Source organism: Chrysemys picta, chromosome 3 (genome assembly GCF_011386835.1).
Source record: "Chrysemys picta bellii isolate R12L10 chromosome 3, ASM1138683v2, whole genome shotgun sequence".
NCBI lineage: Eukaryota > Metazoa > Chordata > Testudines > Emydidae > Chrysemys > Chrysemys picta.
This window is the reverse complement of record NC_088793.1, coordinates 191,316,480-191,339,930: the sequence shown is the minus strand read 5'-3', so window position 1 is coordinate 191,339,930 and position 23,451 is coordinate 191,316,480. Positions and strand designations below refer to the sequence as shown.

Here is a 23,451-nt window from a genome sequence, read left to right as displayed (position 1 = left end):
AAGGAGCCTGGAGTGAACCTGAAGGGTTGTTGGGTGTGGCTGGGAGAAGTATGGAAGTTTCTTTTTTTTCGGGGGGGGGGGGGGGGGAAGGGAGGAGGAGAAGAGATTGTTAGGAAGTTTGGGAGCCTCCCCCATGCAGACCCTGGCTGATCCCAAGCCTCTCCCATTGAGTCAGGCACATCTGCCCCTGTCTGTATGCCGCCCCCCATCCCCATGTGTCCTTGCAGCCCACCCGCTCCCACCCTCATGTGACCTTGCACCCCCCATTCCCATTCAGCCTCTGGCTCAATGGTGTTATCCCACTAGCTCCTGAATCTGCACCAGTCTGTCCCCTGCACTAACCATTCTGAACCCCAGTCTGTGACACACACACACACCCCCAGCAGCCCTGTGTGCCCTACTCTGCCTGTTCTATCCTGGCTCGACTGTGCTGTGAAGAACTTATACTCCTGGGGGAATTCTGTGCCACCGCGCAAGCACTTCTTGGGCAGAATGTATTTTCTGCAGAAAAAACATTCTGCACCAGACATGAATTCTGTGCATGTGCAATGGCACAGAATTCCCCCAGAAGTACTACTGTACACAGGCTGACTAGAGGTGAAAATTGAATAAACAGAGCATTAATGATCATCCCCTTTGAAGGCTGTGTGCACTGTACCATAGGCCTAGTTTCTGTGCTTAGGACTATTGGTCTGGCCCAGAAATCTGATCTCCTGCATGACTATCCCATGTCTCTGTTGATAAACTGTATAGTCAATTGCTTGACCACACTTTGGTTTCGTATGAAATACATTCAAGAGCCTAAAAACCAATGTCAGGATTACTGCTAAAAGTCAATAATAATATAGTACAGGAGGAAAGGTTCAATATGATACCGATTTCCAGGAAGTTGTCTTGTGCACAGTTGTTACATTCACCTTGCATAGAAGGTGTGCTCCCAAAGTTACACATTTTAGCTAGGAGTATTTATAGGACGGACAATTTTACAAATTATGAAATGCTTTACCCGTCACTAAAATCCAGTCCACCAGTTTGGCCCAGTTCCTTAATTTCTTGTTCTGCTCCTTCCTTATCTTTGTTTTGGATACTAACATTTGAGGTACAGTCCATGAAGGTTTCTCCTCAGCTTATATCTGGGTAGAACATTAAGCTATTTTGCCTTTTGACAAGTTTCTTATTTTCTAATGCCAGAGCTGAACTTCAGCTTTGTGAAGCATCATGGGATATAAAAAGACATAGGCTAATTCAGGCTATGTAACAGCTAGAAATATATATGCACATATTATTTTGATATTGTGCACTTAATGCATATTAATGTGGTATCAATAATACATATTGCTGATGTGATTTTATGTACATATATATAGTGATGTGATTTTATATGCATATAAAATCACATCATCAGTATGTATTATTGACACCACATATATTAATCTACATTAAGCACACAGTATTTGGCTTGAGTGGCCTGAATTAGTTATGTAACTGCTGAATAGTCTCAATTAACTATGGCCTGAATTAGCCATGTAACTGCTAGAAATATATGTACAATGTAATGTTATTTTGCTATTATGTGCTTAATGCATATTAGTATGTGTGGTATCAATAATACATACCGATAGGATTTTTAAATGTGTATATATAAAAATCACTATCAGTATGTATTATTGATACCACATATATTAATATGCATTAAGCACACAATATCAATATGTTAAGCATATTTTATAACACCTCAGGCCAGCGTTAGAACTTACGTTTTTAGACTAACACTTGATCCTGCAATAAATTCTGTACATACTGAGCTCTGCACCCACACAGAACCCCACTGAAGTCAATGGGTCCCTGCAGAGTGGTCCACCCACATGGAGGACATTGCAGGACCAGGACCTAAGAGGCCCTCAAAAGGACAAACAGACTTCCAAAGGGAGTAAGTTCCCCCCCACACCTATCACAAACAGTACTGATTTACACCATCGATTTGTATTATATGTTAGCTTAAATAGTTGGGAAAATATTTTAAGATTAAAAATAAAACTAAGCCCAAAGATGAGTCATGCAACTTTGAGTTCTTCAGTTATACATAAGTATACCTGTTTCCACAGGGAATTGAGTGTCCTTATTTTGGCCCTGATCCAGCAAACACTTATGCACTTTTAACATACATAACTCATGTGAGTGGCCCCATGGACAAATCGACGAGACTACTTGTGGCAGTAAAATTATGCCCGCGAATGAGCATTTGGAGGAGGAAAATCCTTTGTTAGAACAAAGAGTAGCAATTATTCCAGAAATCAGCGTAAAATATATTTACATATTAGCTTAGGCTTGTTTATTCTTCATCATAACATTCACAGAGCCATTTTCTAAACATACAAAGCTATTAACATTTGTGCTTAATGAACAACTGGACAGTTTATCAAAACATCTCTTTAAAAATACATTTCTGAATGGTCAACGGTGATATAGCTTCAGTTACAGCATCTCATTCTACTCAGTCTAGACTACATGTAAGCACATGGTGGTGTAATTCTTCGGAATAACTAGGTGAACAATAACTTTCCATATCATATCCAATAGCTTTCAATTATGCGTAACAGAGAAATTCAATGTATCTCAACTCCAAATGAACAATTCAGTAGAATCTTGTTTATTCACATTAACAGGTGAGAGACCTAATGCAAATTACAGGTGAATCTCAGATTGTTAGGATTGGTTCAGTGAGCCCAATTCACCATTGCACTGTACCTTGCATTGTCATTTACACTGGTAAAAAGCAAGTGTAAAATGCTACCCATTCTGATTTGATGGAATTTTACACTCACTTTGCCCCAGTTCGAGGCCCCAATCCTGCAATTTACAACGTAAGGGCAGACTCCTGTATGCCCAAGAAGCCCCCATTTAAGGCAATGGACTCTGTGCAGGAATGCCCCTAATGCCTGTACATTGTAAGACCTCAATCTTGCAATTTAATTATACAAGGTGCAGGGCAACAGTAAATTTAACCCAGTATGTCTGATACTGGGTTCTCCATTTACAAGCAGGTAGTGATACTTCACTTAGGCCTGGTCTACACTAACCCCCCAATTCAAACTAAGGTACGCAACTTCAGCTACGTGAATAATGTAGCTGAAGTCGACGTACCTTAGTTCGAACTTACCGCAGTCCAGACGCGGCAGGCAGGCTCCCCCGTCGACTCCGCGTACTCCTCGCGCCAAGCAGGATTACCGGAGTCGATGGGGAGCACTTCTGGGTTCGATTTATCACGTCCAGACAAGACGTGATAAATCGAACCCAGAAGTTCGATTGCCTGCCGCCGAACCAGCGCGTAAGTATAGACAAGCCCTTATATTCATCCCATCACTAATACCAGCACTTCCATCTTTCAAATCAGAGCACGCCTAATCACAGGCATTTTCTCGCCACCTTCAACACAGCAAACCTTCTCCACCAAAAAAACCAAATTTGTATTATTAATTTGTGAGCTTGCAGTGTACTGAAACATCAACTAACAGGTTCTCCTGAACAAATTCCCAACAGATTAAGAATGCATATGCTCCTTAAAAGAGTACAAATTAATCATATATGAAGCAGGGTATTTGCCCAGTATTTCAATACTTTTTACCGTACTAGAGAATACTTTCCACACTCAGTATCAAAGGGAACAGCAAAACACACCATTCCCAGAGCGAATCCCTGCTAAACTGTCCATCTCGCAGTGCCAGCACTAAGCTCTCATCCATACTTAAAGGCCATGGAAACATTAAAGACCATAAACAGCTCTTAATTCAAGTTGAGAGATTGGAGGAAAAAAAAAAGAGGCATCATGTATATTTAATACAAGCAATACAAAGGATAGTATGCCCTACAAATTAAGCATTACATACACAGATGTACTTGAAAACCAGTGGCTCCTACATAAACAATTCACACAGACTAGATGTCCATCGCTTGTGACTGTCTGAATATTCAGAGATTAAATTTAGCAGTAACTAAGAAAACAGAGTTCCAAGCAGCCAGAATTATCCCAAAAAATTATTAGAATTAGAAGCAAATCATGAAATAGCACATTATTACAAAGAGCTGGCAAAAATGATTAGTTTGTTCTCATTTAAAGAGCCAAGCTTTAAAGTTAATCTCCAAGGACCAACTTTCACTTTCAGATATACATGTGTATATACAGGTGTGATCTCAGTAGCAGCTGTTCAACGTGACCCTACAGTTTAGATCTTTGCTAAAGATATATTCACCGAATTGTCGTTTTACTTCATCATTTATGTGATGCAAAATATATATACAAAACACAATTTAAAAAATAATTTTCTAGTTATCTCCCTACCTGATAAACAAAAATACAACCAAAAGAAAATAAAAAACTAGTTTGTTTTCCTCTTTTTTGTCTTAGCAGAAGCTTTCACTTTAGGATTATTTTCAGGTTTTGGTTCCCATAATGCGTTTCTTACAAATCTTGCTGCAGCTCCTTTATCCAGTTTGGACGCCATTTTCTTGTCAGTTATTTCTTTGACTCTGTTCATGTACGTTCTTATTCTCTCCTGGAAGATATTAAATAAAAAGCACACCCAATATTATTCTGTGAAGACATGTACTATTAAAATTGAGATCAGTGAGAACAAAGCATACGGAACATGACGCATTCCATAATATACAGCAGAATAAAATATTTCATCTCTGTTCAAACTCCAGTGGATTCTTTGCAAACTCAAGACTGCCCTTTTAGCAGATTTTCTGCAACACATGGTGATTGTACCAATAAGTGTATGAGGCCATTAGTAGTACAACTTCAAACATCTTTATATATCTAGGCATACGTATGGTCCTCATTCCCATAGTATTTTGTCTAATACTATTACAACCTAGGGGCCTACTCTTCCAATCCTTAAAAAGGTCATACACCCACTGAAGTCAATAGGAATTTTGCACAAGTAAAGCCTGCAAAATTAAGCCATATGTGCATTATATACATATAAAATATATATCTGCTGAAATTCAAATCTCACTACTTCCAAAATATTAATCTGCCCAACCAAAACCAAGAAAGCATTTTTTTTTTTTAAGAAACTCTCGATTATTCTGTGATGTGTATTTTATACAAACACACACAGAGGAAGTATGGTCCTGTGGGACTCAGGAGATCTAGTTCAATTGACAGCTCTCCCACAGGCATCCCATGAGACCTTAGACAAAGAGTTAATGAACAGCTATTATGTAGCACTTTACATATTCCCTGAATTATAGACAATAAATAAAATATATACATTTCGTGTACACAGATAATACATATATCAACATACAGCGTATGTGTTATATATGCACATGGCCAACATTTTCTACCTTGGGTCTCTAAAGTCAGACACCTACATCATTTACCTGTTTTTCAAGGATGATCAGAACCCACATCTCAAAACTGATCTCTGAAAATGTTGGCCAATATTCCAATGTAAAAGGTGTAGTTTTAACTCGTTAAGCTTTACAGGGTATGAATTTATGGTACGCTGTAATATTTCTCTAGTATGATTGAGATTGCTAATCAGAACAGATGGCAATCCAACACAAATCAGCAAGGGAAAGGAGTTGACAGAAACATCGCAACAAGGTGACAGAAAAAATGAACTCTGACAGCCGGAAGGAGAGTTTTATTAATATCACTTGAAACCCCAAGTATTACCGATAGGTACATGTTGAGCAGAGTTCTAAAAACAAAACAAATGGTGGGAGAGTAACTTTTTCTGATTGCCCTTTCCACATGAGTGATAAGATCATCACATTACTCATGGACACAAGAAAGATTTATTCATTCACATTGCTACTTGTAAAAAGAAATTGGATGAGAAACTAGAAGATAATCTACTTTCAACTAAAATCATCAGCAATTGTTAAGTAAATACCAGTATATCACTTGCTTTAGATTTTTATGCTGTATATTTTTAAAGAATAGATTAAAATAGTGCAATGCTTTTGTACCAATATAGCGTAAGAGGGAGCAGAAATTGAATCACCATGAAAAATTAGCAATCCAATTTTTGTTCCATGATCCACTACACACTGCAAAATCCAAATTATAAATAGAACACGTTCTTTTGATATTCAGAGTAGTTTTCTGTATTCTTCAACCATAAGCACTATTACCTTGATTATGTAGAATTACCTTTATGTGTATTCTAATAATACATATAAGTAAAATATATTCATACAGCAGCGATCTATTATTATTATTTACATAAGCATTTCTAATGGGCATAATTTCTATTTTTAATATTGGTATTAGTATAATATTTCTATTATTTTCTTCAAACTAAATGATTTGATTTTTGAAGTCAGCAGAATTTCCAAGATAGCAGACCTTATATACTGTACTCATGTATCTAAATGGAATATAAAGACAAACCTAAAAGATTTATTATAGGTTGTAAATATGTCACTAATGCAGAATTACTGGACAGTACACATACAACTGATGCCAAAAAAGCTTTTAGCTTTGTTGCTGAACTGGATTCTTTACTGCTGAGAAAATGAATTAATGGAGGAACTGGAAAAGGGGGGGGGCATCTTTCCCGTCTTTGCTAGTAAATCAACCACACTATTCTTTTAGTCATACAAGAGTCAGAAAAGGCAGTCTCGGAGATTAACATGATTCCAAGTATTTATAGGAAAAAACACCATACTGGAAACTATAAATTACTATTAGACATGTAACATTTTTCTGTTCAACAGATACAGTGAAAAGCTGGTCTGCTCAGAATCCAATTCTCAAACAAAAGGGGGGGGGGGGGAGAGAAGGGGAAGGTAGGATGAGACCATTAATCTTATTCTGCTTTTCCAATTTTACCAGGCTTGACAACTTTGCTTTCCACAGATGATACTGTTTTGAACTAAAAATATCATGACTTTCTTAATTTGGAGAGCTAAGCAGCTTATATCAACAGTTATACAATGCTGTGCATACACTACACCAGTGCATGGAGACTGAAATTACATTTTTAAATGCAGAGTTAAAATTATGTAAGAATTACTTGCCCTAGGCAAGTCTGATTTTGCAATGCATTTTATATTGAAATCTTACCAGCTCTTGTTTCACTGGATGTTCCTTGGGATTGATTCCTTGAGTGGCCAGGTATACTGCAAGAAGAAAATGCGTTCTGTTGAACATAAGGGCAGGAATGATTAAGGTCCCAATCCTGTAGCTGACAATACACAGATGAATTGATTAAATTTGCAGGATTAGAGCCTAGCTGCTCTGTTCAAATATCTAATTTAAAAATATTCTAATCAAGTACTCCAGTACCAATCTAATATGGTTAACCAAAAGAGGCTGCCAAAAAAAACCAATATCCTCATTTACATATCTGAGGCTAGCCTATGTAATTACCAATTTTAATTTAGAATTTCAGCATTGCTTACCCTGATTGAAGGACATTAGCAAACTTGGGTTCTTAGGATAACTGAAAGAATACTGGATAGATATTTGACTGCAGAATTTGATTATTTAAAATTTACAGCCATCAAAAAAGAGTTAAAATGGCCACCATAAACTCTGCTTCCTCTTATCGCCCTCCTCCAGCATACTTACCCCAAAACATCGAATTTAACGTGTATGCAGAAACCAAATCCAATTTTGCTTGTTCAAGAGGGTCCAACTTAAAAACAAACAAAGGTGATCATTTGCTTCTGCATTGTTTTTAACTAAGATGTATAGTAGCTTTCAGTAATATACACAGTATAATTCCATATGAATATATTTGTGACAAAGAACCAATGGTACATTGTTTTGCAATCAATTGTCCTTAAATATGCTGTTAATACAGGCAATTTAGCTACGAGGAGAACTTTTATCACAGAAACTAGAGATGGAAAATATTTTTCAGGGCTTGCCTACACACAAGAATTGTACTACTTTAAATTTACTGGGACATTTAAAGTAATATAGTGTGTTTTAACCAGGATGGCTTATTCCCATAAGAGAAGGGGAAATAAGTTGGAGGGAGAGATAGCTCAGTGGTTTGAGCATTCGCTTGCTAAACCCAGGGTTGTGAGTTCAATCTTTGAGGGGGCCAATTAGGGTTCTGGGCAAAATCAGTACTTGGTCCTGCTAGTGAAGGTAGGCGGCTGGACTTGACCTTTCAGGGTCCCTTCCAGTTCTAGAAGATATACCTATTTTTTTTAAGCTATAGTGGTATAAAGCACCTTTATACTGATACAACTAGGGATTTAATTTTGGTAGAGAAATTCACACCCACAACAGAAATAGTTACATCAGACAAAAAGTGTGTGTAGACCATGCCTAAATCATCAAAGTCTCTCTCTGCAGGATTGTTCCTCAGTGTATATTTATTCACTTTTTATCCAGTTTAACATTAAATGCCACAGGCTAATAAAAGGTGATGGGTCTGGTTGCTGAGAGGCACTGAGCACCTGCTATGCCGACCTCTCAGGATAAAGCTCACATTTCATCACCAGGATTTTTCCTCAAAATAACTCTCCCTATCCCCAAAATAAAACAGCACAGAAATTTAGAATGCAAGAAAAAGTTATTGAAATCCATTTAAAGTTATAATAGAAGGTTAGTATGCCACAGACAATTAACAAACACGAACACTGTACACATTAGATGATGTGTTCTAGGTATGTTGGAACACTTTAGGCTATACACCGAAGGAAGAAAAAACGGGTAATGAGGTTTTTTGTTTTTTTTTTTGGACTGTCAAAGTCAATTTATTGTTTTAGTCCTATAGGATTTCCAGGAACTCTGATAACATCATACAGACCACCAGCTCTAACATGGATACTGTCGAAAGACTGGTGTTGTCAGGACTGATTTCTTCATAATTTATTCATGTTAGGAATCCTTAATGGATAAACAAGTCCTCTCACGTATGAGCTTTTTTGCCCCAAAGAAAAATTACAAATTCAGTTTTAAATGTTAAAAATATATAGCTGCTTGTATGAAGTCCTCTGGCAGTACTCCTTGCACTGAATCTACATGCAGAAAAAAAAATGTTTTATAGACTCCCTTAGATCTGCTCTTAATAGTGCTGGAAGGGATAGCGCAGTAGACTAAGCATCAAGTTTTCTATTCCTTGGAACCAAAAGTTCAAATCCCAGCGTCAACTCATTCTTCCTGAATATATAAATTGAGAACAAGGAAGTTTACTGCGTGAAGGTCTTTCACATAAAACTATTGAAAAATGGCTCGCCTCTGTACTCTTGGGGGACATTAAAGATTCTATGGCCTTTTTCATAGGGGTGGGGATAAGCCCTCACATCCTTGGCCTAAATGACCCTACTGACCCACTACTCTGTGCTAGCTGGCTAATGCATTGGCTACATTTCAGTGTTATTTTGTATGTATATAGCTTGTGAATCACTTTGAAATAAGAAGTGTTCTATAAACGTGAAAATATTTATTTAAATACTAGGTCTCTGGGGCAGGGACTGTCTATTATGTGTCTGTACAGTGCCTAGCACAGTTAGGAACCCAATCAAGGCTCGGGTCCCAAGTGCTACTGTAATACAAATTAACAACAAAACAAGAATAATAAAGGTTGCTGGTGGGGGCGGTTGTTTACCTTTTCAAGAAGCTCACTCCTAGAAACAGACATCATAGTCTTCAGCATGTCATCTACAGAACCAAGAGACTTTTCAAATGCTGACAGATAATCATGAATTTCATTTGGGTATTCTTCCCCACTATTATCTTCCTCTGCCATCTCCATCTACAAAGAAACAATTATCATTTTAACCAAATATTTAGGGGTAGCAGGATTGTATTTTAAAATATGGGGAGGGGGGAAGGGAATTCATGAAATTTTCGATTAACAGGTGTGTAGCCAATTAGTTCATTGCAGAAGTAATGTCAACAATTATCTAGCTAATCATATGGCAGTTTCAAGTATCTGCCCTAAATGCAGTACAGCATGAAGATCCATCATGAACATCATTCAAGTATCAGGGGGTAGCCGTGTTAGTCTGTATCTACAAAAACAACAAAGAGTCTGGTGGCACCTTAAAGACTAACAGATTTATTTGGGCATAAGCTTTCGTGAGTAAAAACCTCACTTCTTCGGATGCATAGAAATATCACATCTTTACCCCACACCAAATATTTGACTCCATGGTCTGTGTAACAATAATGGAAAGAAATATTTGTCTGTTTAAAAAAAAGGTACCCTGTTAATCATCTTGTAGGTAGAGATTAAAGAGCTACATCAACAACACCCCTTTCCTGCACAGCTGCAGGGCTGTATCAACTATTTTGCAAAAGGAAAGCAGGAGCATCCCATGTAGCTGCAGTTCCTTTACATGTGGGCCCTCTGGCACTTTTGCTCTTTCCTGCTCAGTACAGAAAGAGGAGGAGCACAGAGACCCATGGAATTATTACTACAGCTGGTCAGAAAATTTTCATCCCGTCTTTTGTCAGAAAAAAGCTATTTTGACTAAACTGAAATTTTTTACTAAACTGTATTGTTTTCAACAAAATTTCCTGAAAAAGAAAAACCTGAAGGAAAAAAATTTGCATTTTGGAAATTTTGTATTTTGGAAAATTTTGAAGTTTTGTTTCAGAATTTTGTTTGAATTTTATTCTATCAAGGTTTTTTTTCATTTTTATAGTAGTAATGCATAGTATGTAAAATTTGAAGTCAAACTCCAAAATCCCAAATCAAAAATTTTTGAAATTAAATATATATTTGTTCTCTTTCCAATTTGGAATGAAAAATTTTGAAATGTCAAAATTTCCCACCAAATAGAAATTCCAAGTTTTGACCAGCTGTAATCATTACTGAAACCATGTTTTCACAAGACGAATTCTTCATGAACAAGTGTTCCAATGCATTAGGCCCAGATAAGCTTGTCTGTGCACCTTAATTCAGTCCCCTTGTGCACGTGCATTATGATAGTCTTTAATTACATGATCACATATTTTTTCCACAGCACCCCTTCCTCATTCAGTTCACAGAATGGATGGTGCTCATGTAATGAGCAGTTACTCAATGTTTTGTTTTCTGCTCAGTGTTTTCAATGGGTGGCTCTATCCCTTACTTACTGCACACTATTCAAACCGTACTCTGAATATACAATTATTAATTTCCTCTTGGCTTTTTCTGTCATGCTCATCACTCTAGTATTCAAGCGCTTCACAAATATTTATTAATGTATTTTCACGCCTGTGAGATGAGAGGTAATATTACAGATGGGGATTTAGGCACACAGAGATTAAGCTCAAAGTTTTCACTAATTTTGGACGCCCAATCTGAGATGCCCAGGACCTCATTTTTTCCAGAGATCTTATCAGACCTCAAGGGCTCAAGTTAGGCACCCAGAAAATGAGGAACACACAATTAGGAGCTGTGAAACCTAAAACCACGAGCAAGTCTGATTTATAGGAACTCTGACTCAGGCAGGGATAGAATCCAATTCTGTAGGTCAGCATTCAACTGTGTTAACCATGACACCATCTTTTCTCTTCCTTCCATCTCCTGCCTCATTCATTACACGCCTTTCAATTGGATGAAGCAGGGGTCCTACAGACAACAATTTCCTTCACTACACAACCCTGAGTCATCCCCAGAGCAACTTTCTAACAAGCTGTTGCCTTGCTCTACCTTAAAAGGACGTCAGACTGCATTTTGAAGGACCATGTCTTGGACCCATAGGATTCTGTTTTGCAAGAACTTGGGAGTACACTATGCCCCGTTGTACTACAGACATGATTGGGCACTAAGGCTTTGTCTACATTGGCAGGTGAATGACAAAACTTTTGTCGTTCAGAGGTGTTTAAAAAAGAAAACTGCGCGCGCGCGCACACACACACACACACACACACACACACGGAAGACAAAAGTTTTGTCAATGAAAAGCTCTGGTATGAACAGTGATTTGTCAGCAGAAGCACTCTCCTGCCGACAACACTAATGCCGCTCGTTGGGGGTGGAAGTTTGTTGTCGGCAGGAGAGCTTTCTCCTCCTGACAAACAGCAGCTACGCTGCCCACCTTTTAGCGGCACAGCTGTAGCAGCACAGCCGTGTTGCTAAAAGCTGCGTAGTGTAGACGAAGCCTACATTTATACCATTAATTCCTCTCTGGTGATAGCTGGGATTACCAACTGACATACTGTGGAACCCTGAAGTTTGTCCTACGCTAGGGATCTCCTCACTGGCTTCTGAGGCAGTTCAGCCACTGTCAGGGAAAGAGTCTTTTTGCTGCTCCCACATTTGTTTATAGGACTGTACTTGAAACTAGGTGTCCTGAAAATAGTAATGGAGTAGTAGAAATAAAGACTATCGGGGGGGGGGGGGGGAAGTAACAGCGCAAAATGGAATCAGCAATTATAAACAAGTGATACAGTTAGGCAAACAAGATAAGAGGAGGAGGATTTGGGGTAGGGGGGGTGGAGGGTTAGGGAAGAGAGAGAAATGTTTTAGAAAAACTCTTTACCACATTTTGAAAATGGTACTGGCCACATAAGTTTCAGAAACTGTATTTTGTAAATGTAATCTATGAACCACCACCCGCAAAGCCAGCAGAAAAGCCAAGGTAACAGCAAACAGCTGTGAAGTCCCTGGAGTTTGTTTCAGAGGAAAGATTTGATCTTTCCCTTTTCCTGACAAGAGTGTGGTTTATGAGAGAGAGGTTTCTTTTTATTCATTAAGTCCTGCTGGGTTCACATGGGAGGAAGGTTGGGGTGGTACTCTACTCAAATTCTATCCACAATTCCAGTTACTGTAGCAGTATGTTTCTGCTAAAATGATCAACCATGAAATAGTTAAGAAAGCTAACATTGGAACGGTCATCTGCAGTCTTCAGAATTACAACCCCATTGAGATGAATGATGGCCATTCACACCTCTCAGGTCTGCATCGGATCACATTCTACATATTGAACTAACCCTAAAAGTGTTCAAGCTCCCCTACGTATCATACCACATGTTTACAGGGCATTTAGGTCAACTGCAAGGCTCCTGGGAGAGAGCAGAGCTGCATGCACAGGAAAAGGCAAAGTATCAAATATCTGTATGCAGTCAAATTTTATATTTCTGTGTGTTTATTTTGTCCTGGCCTTTCCTAATTAAATAAAGTTATAGAACATGGTTGACAACCAGCAAAGGAAGAGGAGGTTATTCACCCTGTGCAGTAACTGTGGTTCTTTGAGATGTGTCCCCCTGTGACTGCTCCACTTCAGGTATGCATGCGTCTCAAGCCCTGATCGTAGATTTACTTTTAGCAGGGTCCATTTGGCCTGCACATGATTCTCTATACAACCTCATCCCGCGTGTATAGGGCCTATAGAGCTGTGCAGGCGAACTGCTTTCAGCTCCTTCTCTATCGAAATGTCTATCAAAAAACCATCCAAAGCAGAGGGGAAGTAGGGTAGGTGGTGGAGCACCCAGAGCGAGAGACATCTCAAAGAACCACAGGTACTGCACAAGGTGAGTAACCTTCTTTTCATCTTTGAGTAGTCCCTATGGGACTCCACTTCAGGTGACTCCTCAGTGATTTCCCTACAGCTTTGGAATTGAGTCCAAGACTGAAGACTGTACACATGTACCAACACATAGTTTAGAAATGTATGCACTGCAGCCCATGTAGCAACTCTGCATATCTCAGACACTGGAATGTTCTTGAGTAACACTAGAAGTTGCCTGTGATCTGGCAGAGTGTGCTGTTATCCTTTGGGAAGGTAGAACACCAGCTGCGTTGTAGCAAGCAACAACATACCCAGAGGTCCACTTTGAAAGTCTCTGTGGAGAGACTGTGAACTCCTTGGATCTTTCTGCAATGGAGAAAAACAGTCTAGGTTATTTCTGAAATTGCTTGGTTATAACTAGATAAAAGGCTAGAGCCTGTCTCCCATTTAAAGTATGAAAGGAGGTCTCATGTTGAGATTTATGTGGTTTAGTGACAAATACCGGTGGATGGATGGTCTGGTTGAGAGGAAAATCCAAAAGCACTTCACGTAAGAATTTAAGGTGTGGCCATAAAGAGACCTTATCCTTAAAAAAAGTTTTATATATATATATATGTATGTACACACACCATAAACAGGGGAGTCAGTCATCAAGGCCCCAATCTCCCCAACCCCATGGGCTGATATGGTAGCTACTAGAAAAGCTGTCTTAACAGATAAGTGAAACAAGGAGCAGGTCGCCATAGGTTCAAACAAAAGTCCCATGAGGTATCTAGCACCAGGTTGAGATCCCAAGAATGAGTAAGACCCTAAACCTGGGGGTAGAGGTTCACTAAACCCTTATTAAATCTTGAGACACAGGGTGAGCAAATACAGAAAACCCTTCTAGTGTGGAACAAAATGCTGATCTTGCGGCCACATAAACCTTAATAGAGGTAATTGATAACTTTGATTTCTTCAAATCCAGCAGGTAATCCAAGATGGCTGAGAGCAAAGATGATACAGGCACAAGATACTGACAGTGTACACCAGTGGTTGAACCTTTTCCATTTCTGAACATAAGTAATTTGCGTTTACTTCCTTCTACTGTTTAGTAATACCTGTTATACCCCTGTTGCGCAGTGGATTCTAATCCCCTGAACCATCTAGGAACCATGTTCAGAGGCAGAGGACCCTAGTTTGGGGTGAAGATGCAACCTGCATCCTGGGAGAAGAGATGAGGAATGGTCAGAAGACTGAATGCCAGTTGGACACATAGGTGAAGCAGGTAAGGATACCAAGTCTGTCTCGGCCAGGTCAGTACTATAAGAATAACCCTGGCTCTGTCCTATTTGATCTTGTTCATCACTCTTAGTATTAGCAGTGTTGGAAGGAATGCATAGAGAAGGCCCTTCAGACAAAGAAAGAGAAAGGCATCCCCCAAAGAGTGGAGACCTAGGCCTCCTCTTCAGCAGAATAGGGGGAACTTCTTGTTGCTGAATAGGTTCACTTGTGGAAGTCCACTTTTAAAATATTACTTGAAGAATTTGAGTCCAACTCCAATTCAGAGTCATGGGAAAAGTGTCTGCTGAGCATATCGGCTGTAACGTTCTGGACTCCAGGAAGGTAAACATTTGAGATCTGCATCTGAAGACTAAATTCACTTATTGATGAAGTTAAGCATCTTTAGAATCTTTGAGAATATCCTTGGGGATGAAGAGAGACTGAAGGTAAGAACTTGGTATTGAAAACGATCCTGGCTCATGGTAAAACGTAGAATTGTTTTTTCCTGTGTGGGGGATGTATCTCTATATGAAAATAGGCATCCTGTAGGTTGACAGCCGAAAACCAATGTGCTGCCTTTAGAAAAGGAATTACAGCTGCCACAGTCACCATCATGAACTTCTGAGACTTTATAAATTTGTTCAGTCATCTCAAATCTAAGATTGGTCTCCACCCGCTGTCCTCCTTTCGCATGAGAAAATACTTTTGTAAAACCCTTTCCCCCTGAGGAGATGGGATCATTCTCTCACATCTAAATGAAGGAGAGTGTTCCCTTTCTTGACTCAGTGTAGTCTCATAAGAGAGATCCCTAAAGAGGAACGGGTAAGGAAGGTGGGAGAGAGCATGGGATGTAAAGTGGATGTTGTAGCCCAATGTTATAACCCCCATGATCCACTTTTCTGTGGTAATATGATGCCAACCCTATTGGAAATGGGAAAGGCGGTCTCCAAAAATGGGAAGGTGGGCAAAAGTTAGCCTGCAAGCTACAGGTGAGGAAAGTATTGAACCCTCAACAAACCCATCAAAACTGTTGTTTTGATGATGACTGGATTCTCTCTGAAGGAGTGTGAGAAGCTCTCTTCCTCTGGAATCTTTGTCTCTTTCCAGAGGGTTTGGTGGTTCTGTGAAATCCAGAGAACTGGGCAGGGTGCAATCTCTGGACAGTCTGAGATGTGCTAAATCTCCTTGTTTGTACGAGTACATGTACGCAGAGACCTCAACAGGCCCCGGAGTCCCTCAGTGTGTGAAGGGACTCATCCACAGTCCCTGAGAAGAGCTTCTGACCATCAAATGAGAAGTCCTCAACAGTATTCTGAAACTCTCAGAAACCCCAACAGCTGGAACTGACACGCTCTACACATAACCGCCGTGGAGATGGATATGGTGGGGGTGTCCATGGCATCGAATGAGACTTGGAGAGCGGTTCTGGCTTATACCTGAACTTTCAGGACGATGATCTGAAAGAGTTCCCTATGCTCCTGTGGAAGATGTTCCATAAAGGGCTGCAAACTTGTAACTCATGAAGTCATGCTTGGCCATGATCACCTGACACTCTGTGATCTGAAATTGGAGGGTCACGAACAAGTAAGCCTTGTGAATCTAACTTCTTCAAAAGGCACATGAAGGTCCTAGAATTGGCAAAAATCATCGGCCATTGATAGTGGTGGATGCATGACTGCCTTATCTGGAGACAAGGATGAAACAGAAGTTTGAGGGGTGGCCTCCTTACCCGCCCTAGTCTCCTGTTCTTCAAAGATCTCCTCATGTTGGGGATTTGGTAGAGGAGATTATGTAGCTCTAGCCTCTTGGTGCAATGGAGCCAGAGGTCTGGCAAATTGCTGCCGATACACCACCCAAGCATCCCAGCATGGCCAGTGGGGAGGGGGGTCCATATGCGAGAGTGGCTGGTACCCAGGACTGATCCAACCATTCCTGTAGTAGACAAGGATCCTTGTCAAAGTATGGGTTCCTATACCTATGTGGAGGGGAACCTTATACTGATAAAGAGGAGACTGACTAACTGCCTCCTTCATCCGCCTCAATGTCCTCCAAAGGGGTGGCTCCAGTAGACAAAGGCAGAGAATCCTGCAGTACGAGGAAGCAATGGTAATCCAGAGATTAAGGTCTTGGTACTGAAAGTCATTTGGTATTCACAAACAGTGGGGACTCCAGCTCATCTAAAACGGACAAGTCTTTAGAGTAGCAGAATTCCTGTGGTACTGAGTGGGTTGGTATCAATGCAGCAGTTGAGGTGGATGGTACTGTCAATCTGGAAATACATAGGCAACAGGGCCAAAGGTGTCCCATGCTTCGATTTTGCTAGTACCAACAGTGCTGAATGAGAAGGCACCAATGGTAAGTGTGGTGTAAATGGTGCCGTTCTAAAGGAGTGTATGTGTCCTGGGCCTCCCTGTCCTTCCTAGATAGTATTGGGGGGCCTGCTGGAGCCATGCTTCAGAGAAGCACTCTGGGATCTCCCGACCCCACTGGTACCAAAGGAAGAGTCCTTTGTCCTCACAATACTGAGTCAAGAGGTTGAGGCCTCTGATACTATAGACTTAGCCCGAGATCACTGCCTTTTGGGAATTGGCTCCTTCTGGTGAGAGACCGAGCACCTCTCCTTTGGAGTTTTCCCTGAGCCCTACCAAGTCTTCCCCCTCGAAGGCACGCTGGACCTGTCCAGAGACTGATGTACGGGGGGGGGGCATTCTACTGCTGATTAAAACTGGCTAGGATCACATGATTGCAGTTGCCATCGGTAAAATACCTCTATTAAAGGAGCATAGATACATACTTTTCCATAACCCAATCTGGACCAAAAGAACAGAAGACAGAAAAATGGAAAAGAAACGGGGAAGAGGGACAGACCAAAAATATTTTTTGCTAACTCTGGTATCACACATACCAAGAATGAAGTTACTAATGATTTAGTTGACCTTGTCATGCAGCATGGACAGGGAAACTGCATACAATGAAAATTAACCACACATTAGAACAAAGCTGAATATTAACACCAACACAGTACCCTCCACTGACAGGAGAAGCGTGCTCCTCCTCCTCAGCATGGGAATGGATTTGTTGAACCTACGTGTTTTCTATTTGTTGCAACGGGAACTTGCAAGTTCCTACTCCTGCTGTTTGGGGACCTCTCTCTTTTCAGTAAACTGTTATTTCAGTGTAACTAATCACTACACAGGATATGTTACAGTGCTGGCACATGCCAACAATAAGGCAGCAGTTAGCTTAAATGGTTTTGATAACATTAAATACACAAGAAAAAAAAACTCACACTACTTTAGAAAACATACATCTTCACAAAACTGGTGTTTGTATTTTTTGGATGGGGAGCTGGGGGGGGAGGGGGTCTTGGCCAAAATCAACATGCAGGCTGCATGTTCACACCTACAGGATAGATCACACCAAAGGGGAAATAAGACTACATAGATGACTACATATATTTAGGGGCGATCCTGTGACCTCCTCAATCCTTACATTTCAGTTATTAAGCCACAAACACAATTACCTCAAAGTTCAAAATACACAGACAACCACTTTTAGAACAAGCAGAAACTTATCACAGACTTGATTAGTTCCTGTCCTGGATTTTTGCTGTATAGGTTTGTCTGTTGGATTTGCCAACTTTCAGTCTGTTCTTGTTTGTTAGTTAAGCACAGCAATTCCATTTTTCCAAAACATTACCGGGCCAATAAAACATTTAGTTAAATGAGGATCTGCATAGTTTGGAGAATAAAACTATTGGGTAAGCAATTCATAAGAAGAGTTCAGGGTAGTTCAGGAGAAGATGAGGAGAATAAGAGATTTGAATAAGACAGTACTTCAGGCAAATGAGTGTTGGATAAATGGGGCTGGAATATTGCTGGAAGGATAACTTGTGGCTGATAATACTTTATCGTTATACCACCTTTAATCTCAATAGAATACAAGGCACTGAAAAATCCAACAGTGAATACAGCAACTTCTGGGATAGAGGAATGTTTGCATCCCACACATGGTACTCAGCACAGTAAAGAGGAGCAGGGGTATTTTGGCTAAGGACACAGAGGCAAACTATTATTCATGAAAAATGTGACATAAGTGCTGTAATATCAACATACAGTAGACAGGATCCTGGTTTTAAATCGCTGTTGAAAGGTTGTCCTGCAGTAACTAACCCAGGTGTTGGCAAAGTTTGTATTCTACGTAATATTCAAACAGAAAAGAAAAAAGCACTTAATATTCTTTATTCTGCTGCTTCAATATTTTAGTATATTTCACTGTTCACTTCAATATTTATCTATATTTCTAAGCACTACCAGCTCTCGGGTTAGACATTTCCACTGCCTTCTCAAATGAGATTTCACTTTTGCCAAATGAATTCCCTAACAAATAGAGGATTAACCTCCCTACAAGACAAATATTTAATAAAATTAAATCAAAATGTAAAAAACCTAGTAGGTTGAACAATTATCTCAAATTTGAGTATAATTTTAATACCTACATAATATCATGTATAACATCTGGTTTGAAATGGAGATCTGATCATGCAGAATGGTAGTAACCTAGTCCTCTACTTTGAGTGTCAACTCCTGGGGGCAGAGACTATCTTTTTCCTACGTGTGTATACAGTATCTAATACAATGGGGCCCATGACTAGGACTCCTAGACATTACTGTAATATAAAAATAAATCAAATAATCATCATTGCTGCTGGCAGTTAATAACTCATTGTCACCGTGTCCACAAATGTTTTGCTCCTAATCCCCGTCAGACCAGCAGAGAAAACATGGTAGAGCTGGAAAGCACATACAACTGTTCTGAGTTCCAGCATAGCACTTGTCAGCTTTTGCAGAGCCTCCACAAACTAGAGACCCTTTCTGAGAGAATGACTGCCATCACAATAATAATTAAACCACCACGAAATACAGTATTTTCACAAATTTGCCTGTCCTGATCGCCTTAAGAATATCCCCAAAAAGATACAATGCTCCTGACTCATTTTCTGCAAAGTTGGGAAATAGACAAAGGATCATTTTTCATCACTGCAATCAGAGCTCTGGCCCGATTAGCAGCCCAGCGTATATAATGCATACTTCCAGAAGAGCTCATGATCAGCAAGATCCTGCTGATGCCAATGAGATGGAAGCTGCCGCTGTCTTTCGGCACGAAGTAGTAAAACGTAAGGATGTCTTTCAACCTAAGTTCAAACTATTAACGATTTTTATCTGAGACCCAGAAAATGTCAATCTTGTGGTTGACACAATGCAGAACATAAAAAAGCAAGTGTCTAAACTTGGCTTGACAGCCCCATCATTGCTGCACCACCTACATTCAATGCAGCCGGCTTTCAGGTGAGCTCTTCAACCTGATCCTTATGACTCGTAAAACTGTTTTTATTCCTTGTGTGATATCATTACCTGTCCTAGATTCCACATGTTGTGCTCTTTTTGCTTACATAGTAGGTTCTCCCTCCTGGACAAATCTGACATACACCGACTGCTGTTCAGCTACAGACCTGTCAATGGATCCATCAGCAATCACAGCGATGGCTTTCTTTATGTATATCTGGAATGCTTCCTAAAGAGCATGTGCATTTTAGAGAACAATCTAGTTACAAGAGCTTCTTGTGCACAAAATGACATTTCCTCCTTCCACATAGGTACATGGGAACACAGAACTTCTGTCATCTGTTTAATAGAGCCACAGTTTGAAGCACCTCTGCAAATCAAACCACCTCTGCAAATCAAACCGTAACAATACCCCCCATCTCTGCCCATCCTCCCAATGCAATTTAACATGTTGACACCCTGAATGATTTATCTCCCAGTAGGGTGACCAGATAGCAAGTGTAAAAAATCAGGACGGGGGTGGGGGGGTAATAGGTGCCTAAATAAGAAAAATCCCCCAAAATCGGGACTGTCCCTATAAAAATCGGGACATCTGGTCACCCTATCTCCCAGAAAGAAAGAAGAGAAATTATAAAGGTAGGGGAAGAGGGTGCACACAAGCCCCTGGCATGGGTAGAAGGTAGGAATGGGGGGGAGGGGGAATTGGGAGCACACACAGCCCCTGGCATAGGGGGAAGGAAGACTGGGAAGGGCTGGGAAAGGAGAAATGGAGGGGACATAGCCCTTGGCACTGTGGGGAGAATGGGGAACTTAGGCATTGGGGGCACACAAGAACCCTGATGGGGAGAATGGTGGACCGGGGCACATAGGGAAAGGGAGCACATTGTTCCCCATGCCAAGGGCTTTTACAGGGGAAGGGGGGACACAGAGACCCTGTTAAGAGGAAAGGATGGAGGAGCTGTGGAATGAGGGGGATGGGAGGGTGGCACACTGGGAGCTTGTGGAAGGGAGCAATGCAAGAAGCCCCTCATGCATGCAATAACCTCATCCTAAACAAGTTACAAAGCATGTGACCCCCCCAGTTTTATATACTCTTATACCCTCTCTTATTTGACACATTTCAAAGGTAAGCAACCCCAACCTTCTCTTTCATCTGAGTTTTTCCATACCCTTCATCATTCCCATTGCCCTTCTCTGAACCTCTTCTAGTTTTGCAATATCCTTTTTGAGATAGGGCAACTAGAACTTCCCACAGAAACCAGATGAGGCCACACCATTGATTTATATAAAAGAATTATAATATTCTTTGTATTATTCACCATCTTATTCTTTATGCATCCTAACATTGTTAGCATTTTTGACTGCAACTGCACATTGGGCAGAAGCCTTCATTTTACATGAGCAGCAAAACAGTCCTGCATGTGCAGGAAACAAATTCTAAACATCTTACAAGCATTGAAAAGAGGAACACCTTTATGAGAAAGTTATGCATGCTTTCTGCAAAGTACCCCAAACAGGTCACATTTCAGATACAATACCTGTGAATTCTGGTAGGCACATTTATATCTGAGGGCTTGTCTACACTGGCAATTTACAGTGCTGCAACTTTCTGGCTCAGGGGTGTGAAAAAACACCCCCGAGCACAGCAAGTTTCAGCGCTGTAAAGCGCCAGTGTAGACAGCTCTGAGCGCTGGTAACTACGCCCCTCGTGGAGGTGGGTTTTTTTAACCACACAAGGCACGTTAAAGCGCAGCAGTGCTTTACCATTGCCAGTGTAGACTCGCCCTAAATTTCTCATAATCCCGAGCACACTCTTCTGTGCTACATACTTCATGTTTTCTTGGCCAAGGGACTGCAGTACTATAGTATCCAGCCTCTTTGCTGATTCAGGCAGATTTTATTTTTTTAACCAAAAAGTGTTCATTTCAAACAAACAAACAAAAAAACATTAACCAGGACGATGTGCTTTTTATATAAACATATTTAAAACAGTGTGCAAACTGAGGACTGATTTGCCAATTAAGCTGCCTCACACTAGCAACCGCAGTTAATTTTGCAATTCAAAACTGTAACGAGGTATCAGTATTTTTCTCTCTCACACTCAAATTGTGTTTCACAGCAGCAGGAGCTAGTCTGACTGTAAACCAGGCCTGCACAACATGCGGCCCGCGTGGGCTCACTGTGCGGCCCGCGGGGGGTGAGTAAGCAAGCGGCGGGTGAGGGAGGGGGGCTGAGTAGACGGGCGGGCAGTGGTGGGGAGTGAGTAGGCGAGCTGGGGGGTGGGGGGCTGAGGAGGTGAACGGGCAGGCAGTGGCGGGGGTGGGGGGCTGCGGAGGCAAGTGGGCAGGCAGTGGCAGGGGGGTGAGTAGGCGAGCCAGGGGATGAGGGCTGAGGAGGCGAGCTGGGAATCAGTGGCTGACCTGTTCTACTGATCTGGTCTGGCTCCCATTCCCTCTCCAAGGGTTGCAGCTGTCTGGAGGTGCCTGCCTTCCATGCCTACCTCATTCAGTCAACAGGGCAATTGATTACAAAGTGGGGGAAGATCTTATTCTACTTCTAGCAAAAAGACATTTTTCTTTTACCTTAATTATACTACCTTAGGGGCCCGCTATAATGTATTACCGGTGGGGGGGCACTGAGGCAGGAGGGGTTGTTTCCGCGGGACAGGCAGCACGGGGGGGGGGAAAGGTGTTATGTTTCGGGGGGACTGGGTGGCACTGGGGTGGGGTTTCAGCGGGGCTGGAGGGGGGGGTTGGCCCTCAGCTGTTTTCTTTGGAATAATATGGCCCTCCCACTTTACGAGTTGTGCGCGCTGCTGTAATCCATTTTACTAGGGAGCCGACTCGGGCTTAGCTGAAGTGCTGCTCTCCTTTCGGGTACAATCACAGCGCAGAAGAACGGCCTCTGAACTACGCGTGGCCCATACTTGCCGGCTTTCCGTCCCGTCCTAAACGCCCACCCAGCTGTGTCTCGCAGTAATTACTGACGAACTCTCCCAAGGCGCCACACGTTGTTGCTCTGGGCTCCTACGGAAAATAAGACGGTTACCGAGACGGCGCGGGGGGGGGGGGGCGCGGCTCAGGCCGGAAGGGGAGCCCGGGGTCCGGCCGGAACACGGGCGCGGGTGGATGACGCGTCAGGAAGGCCCGGGCGGAACGCGGCAGCAGTTACGGACACTCAGCGCTCTGTCCGGGGACGGGGTGATGGGCGGTGAGTCCAGCCTGAGTGACTGGGCGAGAAGCCAATGGAAGTTCTGCTTGTGGGGCGTGACCAATCCGTAAAGGGACTGAAGCCGAGGAGGCTCTGGGAGCCGGAGCCAATCCGCGGAAGACGCTAGCTTTATGGGGCGGTGTCAAAGTGACGTGGGCTAATCCGGAAAGGGAGCTAGGGAAGGGGCGGGTAGGGGTTCAGCGTCCGCTAGTCA

At 41.5% G+C, this 23,451-nt stretch overlaps 1 protein-coding gene across 6 annotated transcripts; it reads right to left on the bottom strand.

The window, feature by feature from the left end:
- Positions 1 to 2,305: 2,305 nt before the first annotated feature.
- Positions 2,306 to 23,236, bottom strand: C1D (C1D nuclear receptor corepressor). Of its 6 annotated transcripts, none has more exons than XM_065589680.1 (6): positions 20,135 to 20,256; positions 18,798 to 18,878; positions 9,585 to 9,731; positions 7,589 to 7,655; positions 7,082 to 7,137; positions 2,306 to 4,553 (listed from the first exon to the last, which is right to left on the bottom strand). In XM_065589680.1, exons 3-6 carry the CDS (start codon positions 9,729 to 9,731, stop codon positions 4,377 to 4,379), a joined length of 447 nt encoding a protein of 148 aa, XP_065445752.1. In that variant the 5' UTR covers positions 18,798 to 18,878; positions 20,135 to 20,256; the 3' UTR covers positions 2,306 to 4,376. The 6 variants fall into 6 exon arrangements, with proteins under 6 accessions (XP_065445752.1, XP_065445749.1, XP_005308277.1 ...); XM_065589677.1 differs by having other exon boundaries at positions 20,097 to 20,251; XM_005308220.5 differs by lacking the exons at positions 18,798 to 18,878; positions 20,135 to 20,256 and adding an exon at positions 22,958 to 23,236.
- Between the last annotated feature and the right edge of the window lie 215 nt (positions 23,237 to 23,451).

What these genes read in the sequence shown, in the direction of transcription:
- C1D (XM_065589677.1), bottom strand. Translation starts at nt 20,168, where the DNA reads ATGTCAGATTTGTCCAGGAGGGAGAACCTACTATGTAAGCAAAAAGAG. An exon ending in ACATGTGGAATCTAGGACAG is followed by an intron (nt 18,879 to 20,096) that starts GTAATGATATCA and finishes AATATTACGTAG; the next exon opens with AATACAAACTTTGCCAACAC. An exon ending in AAACCAGGATCCTGTCTACT is followed by an intron (nt 9,732 to 18,797) that starts GTATGTTGATAT and finishes GTTTCTTTGTAG; the next exon opens with ATGGAGATGGCAGAGGAAGA.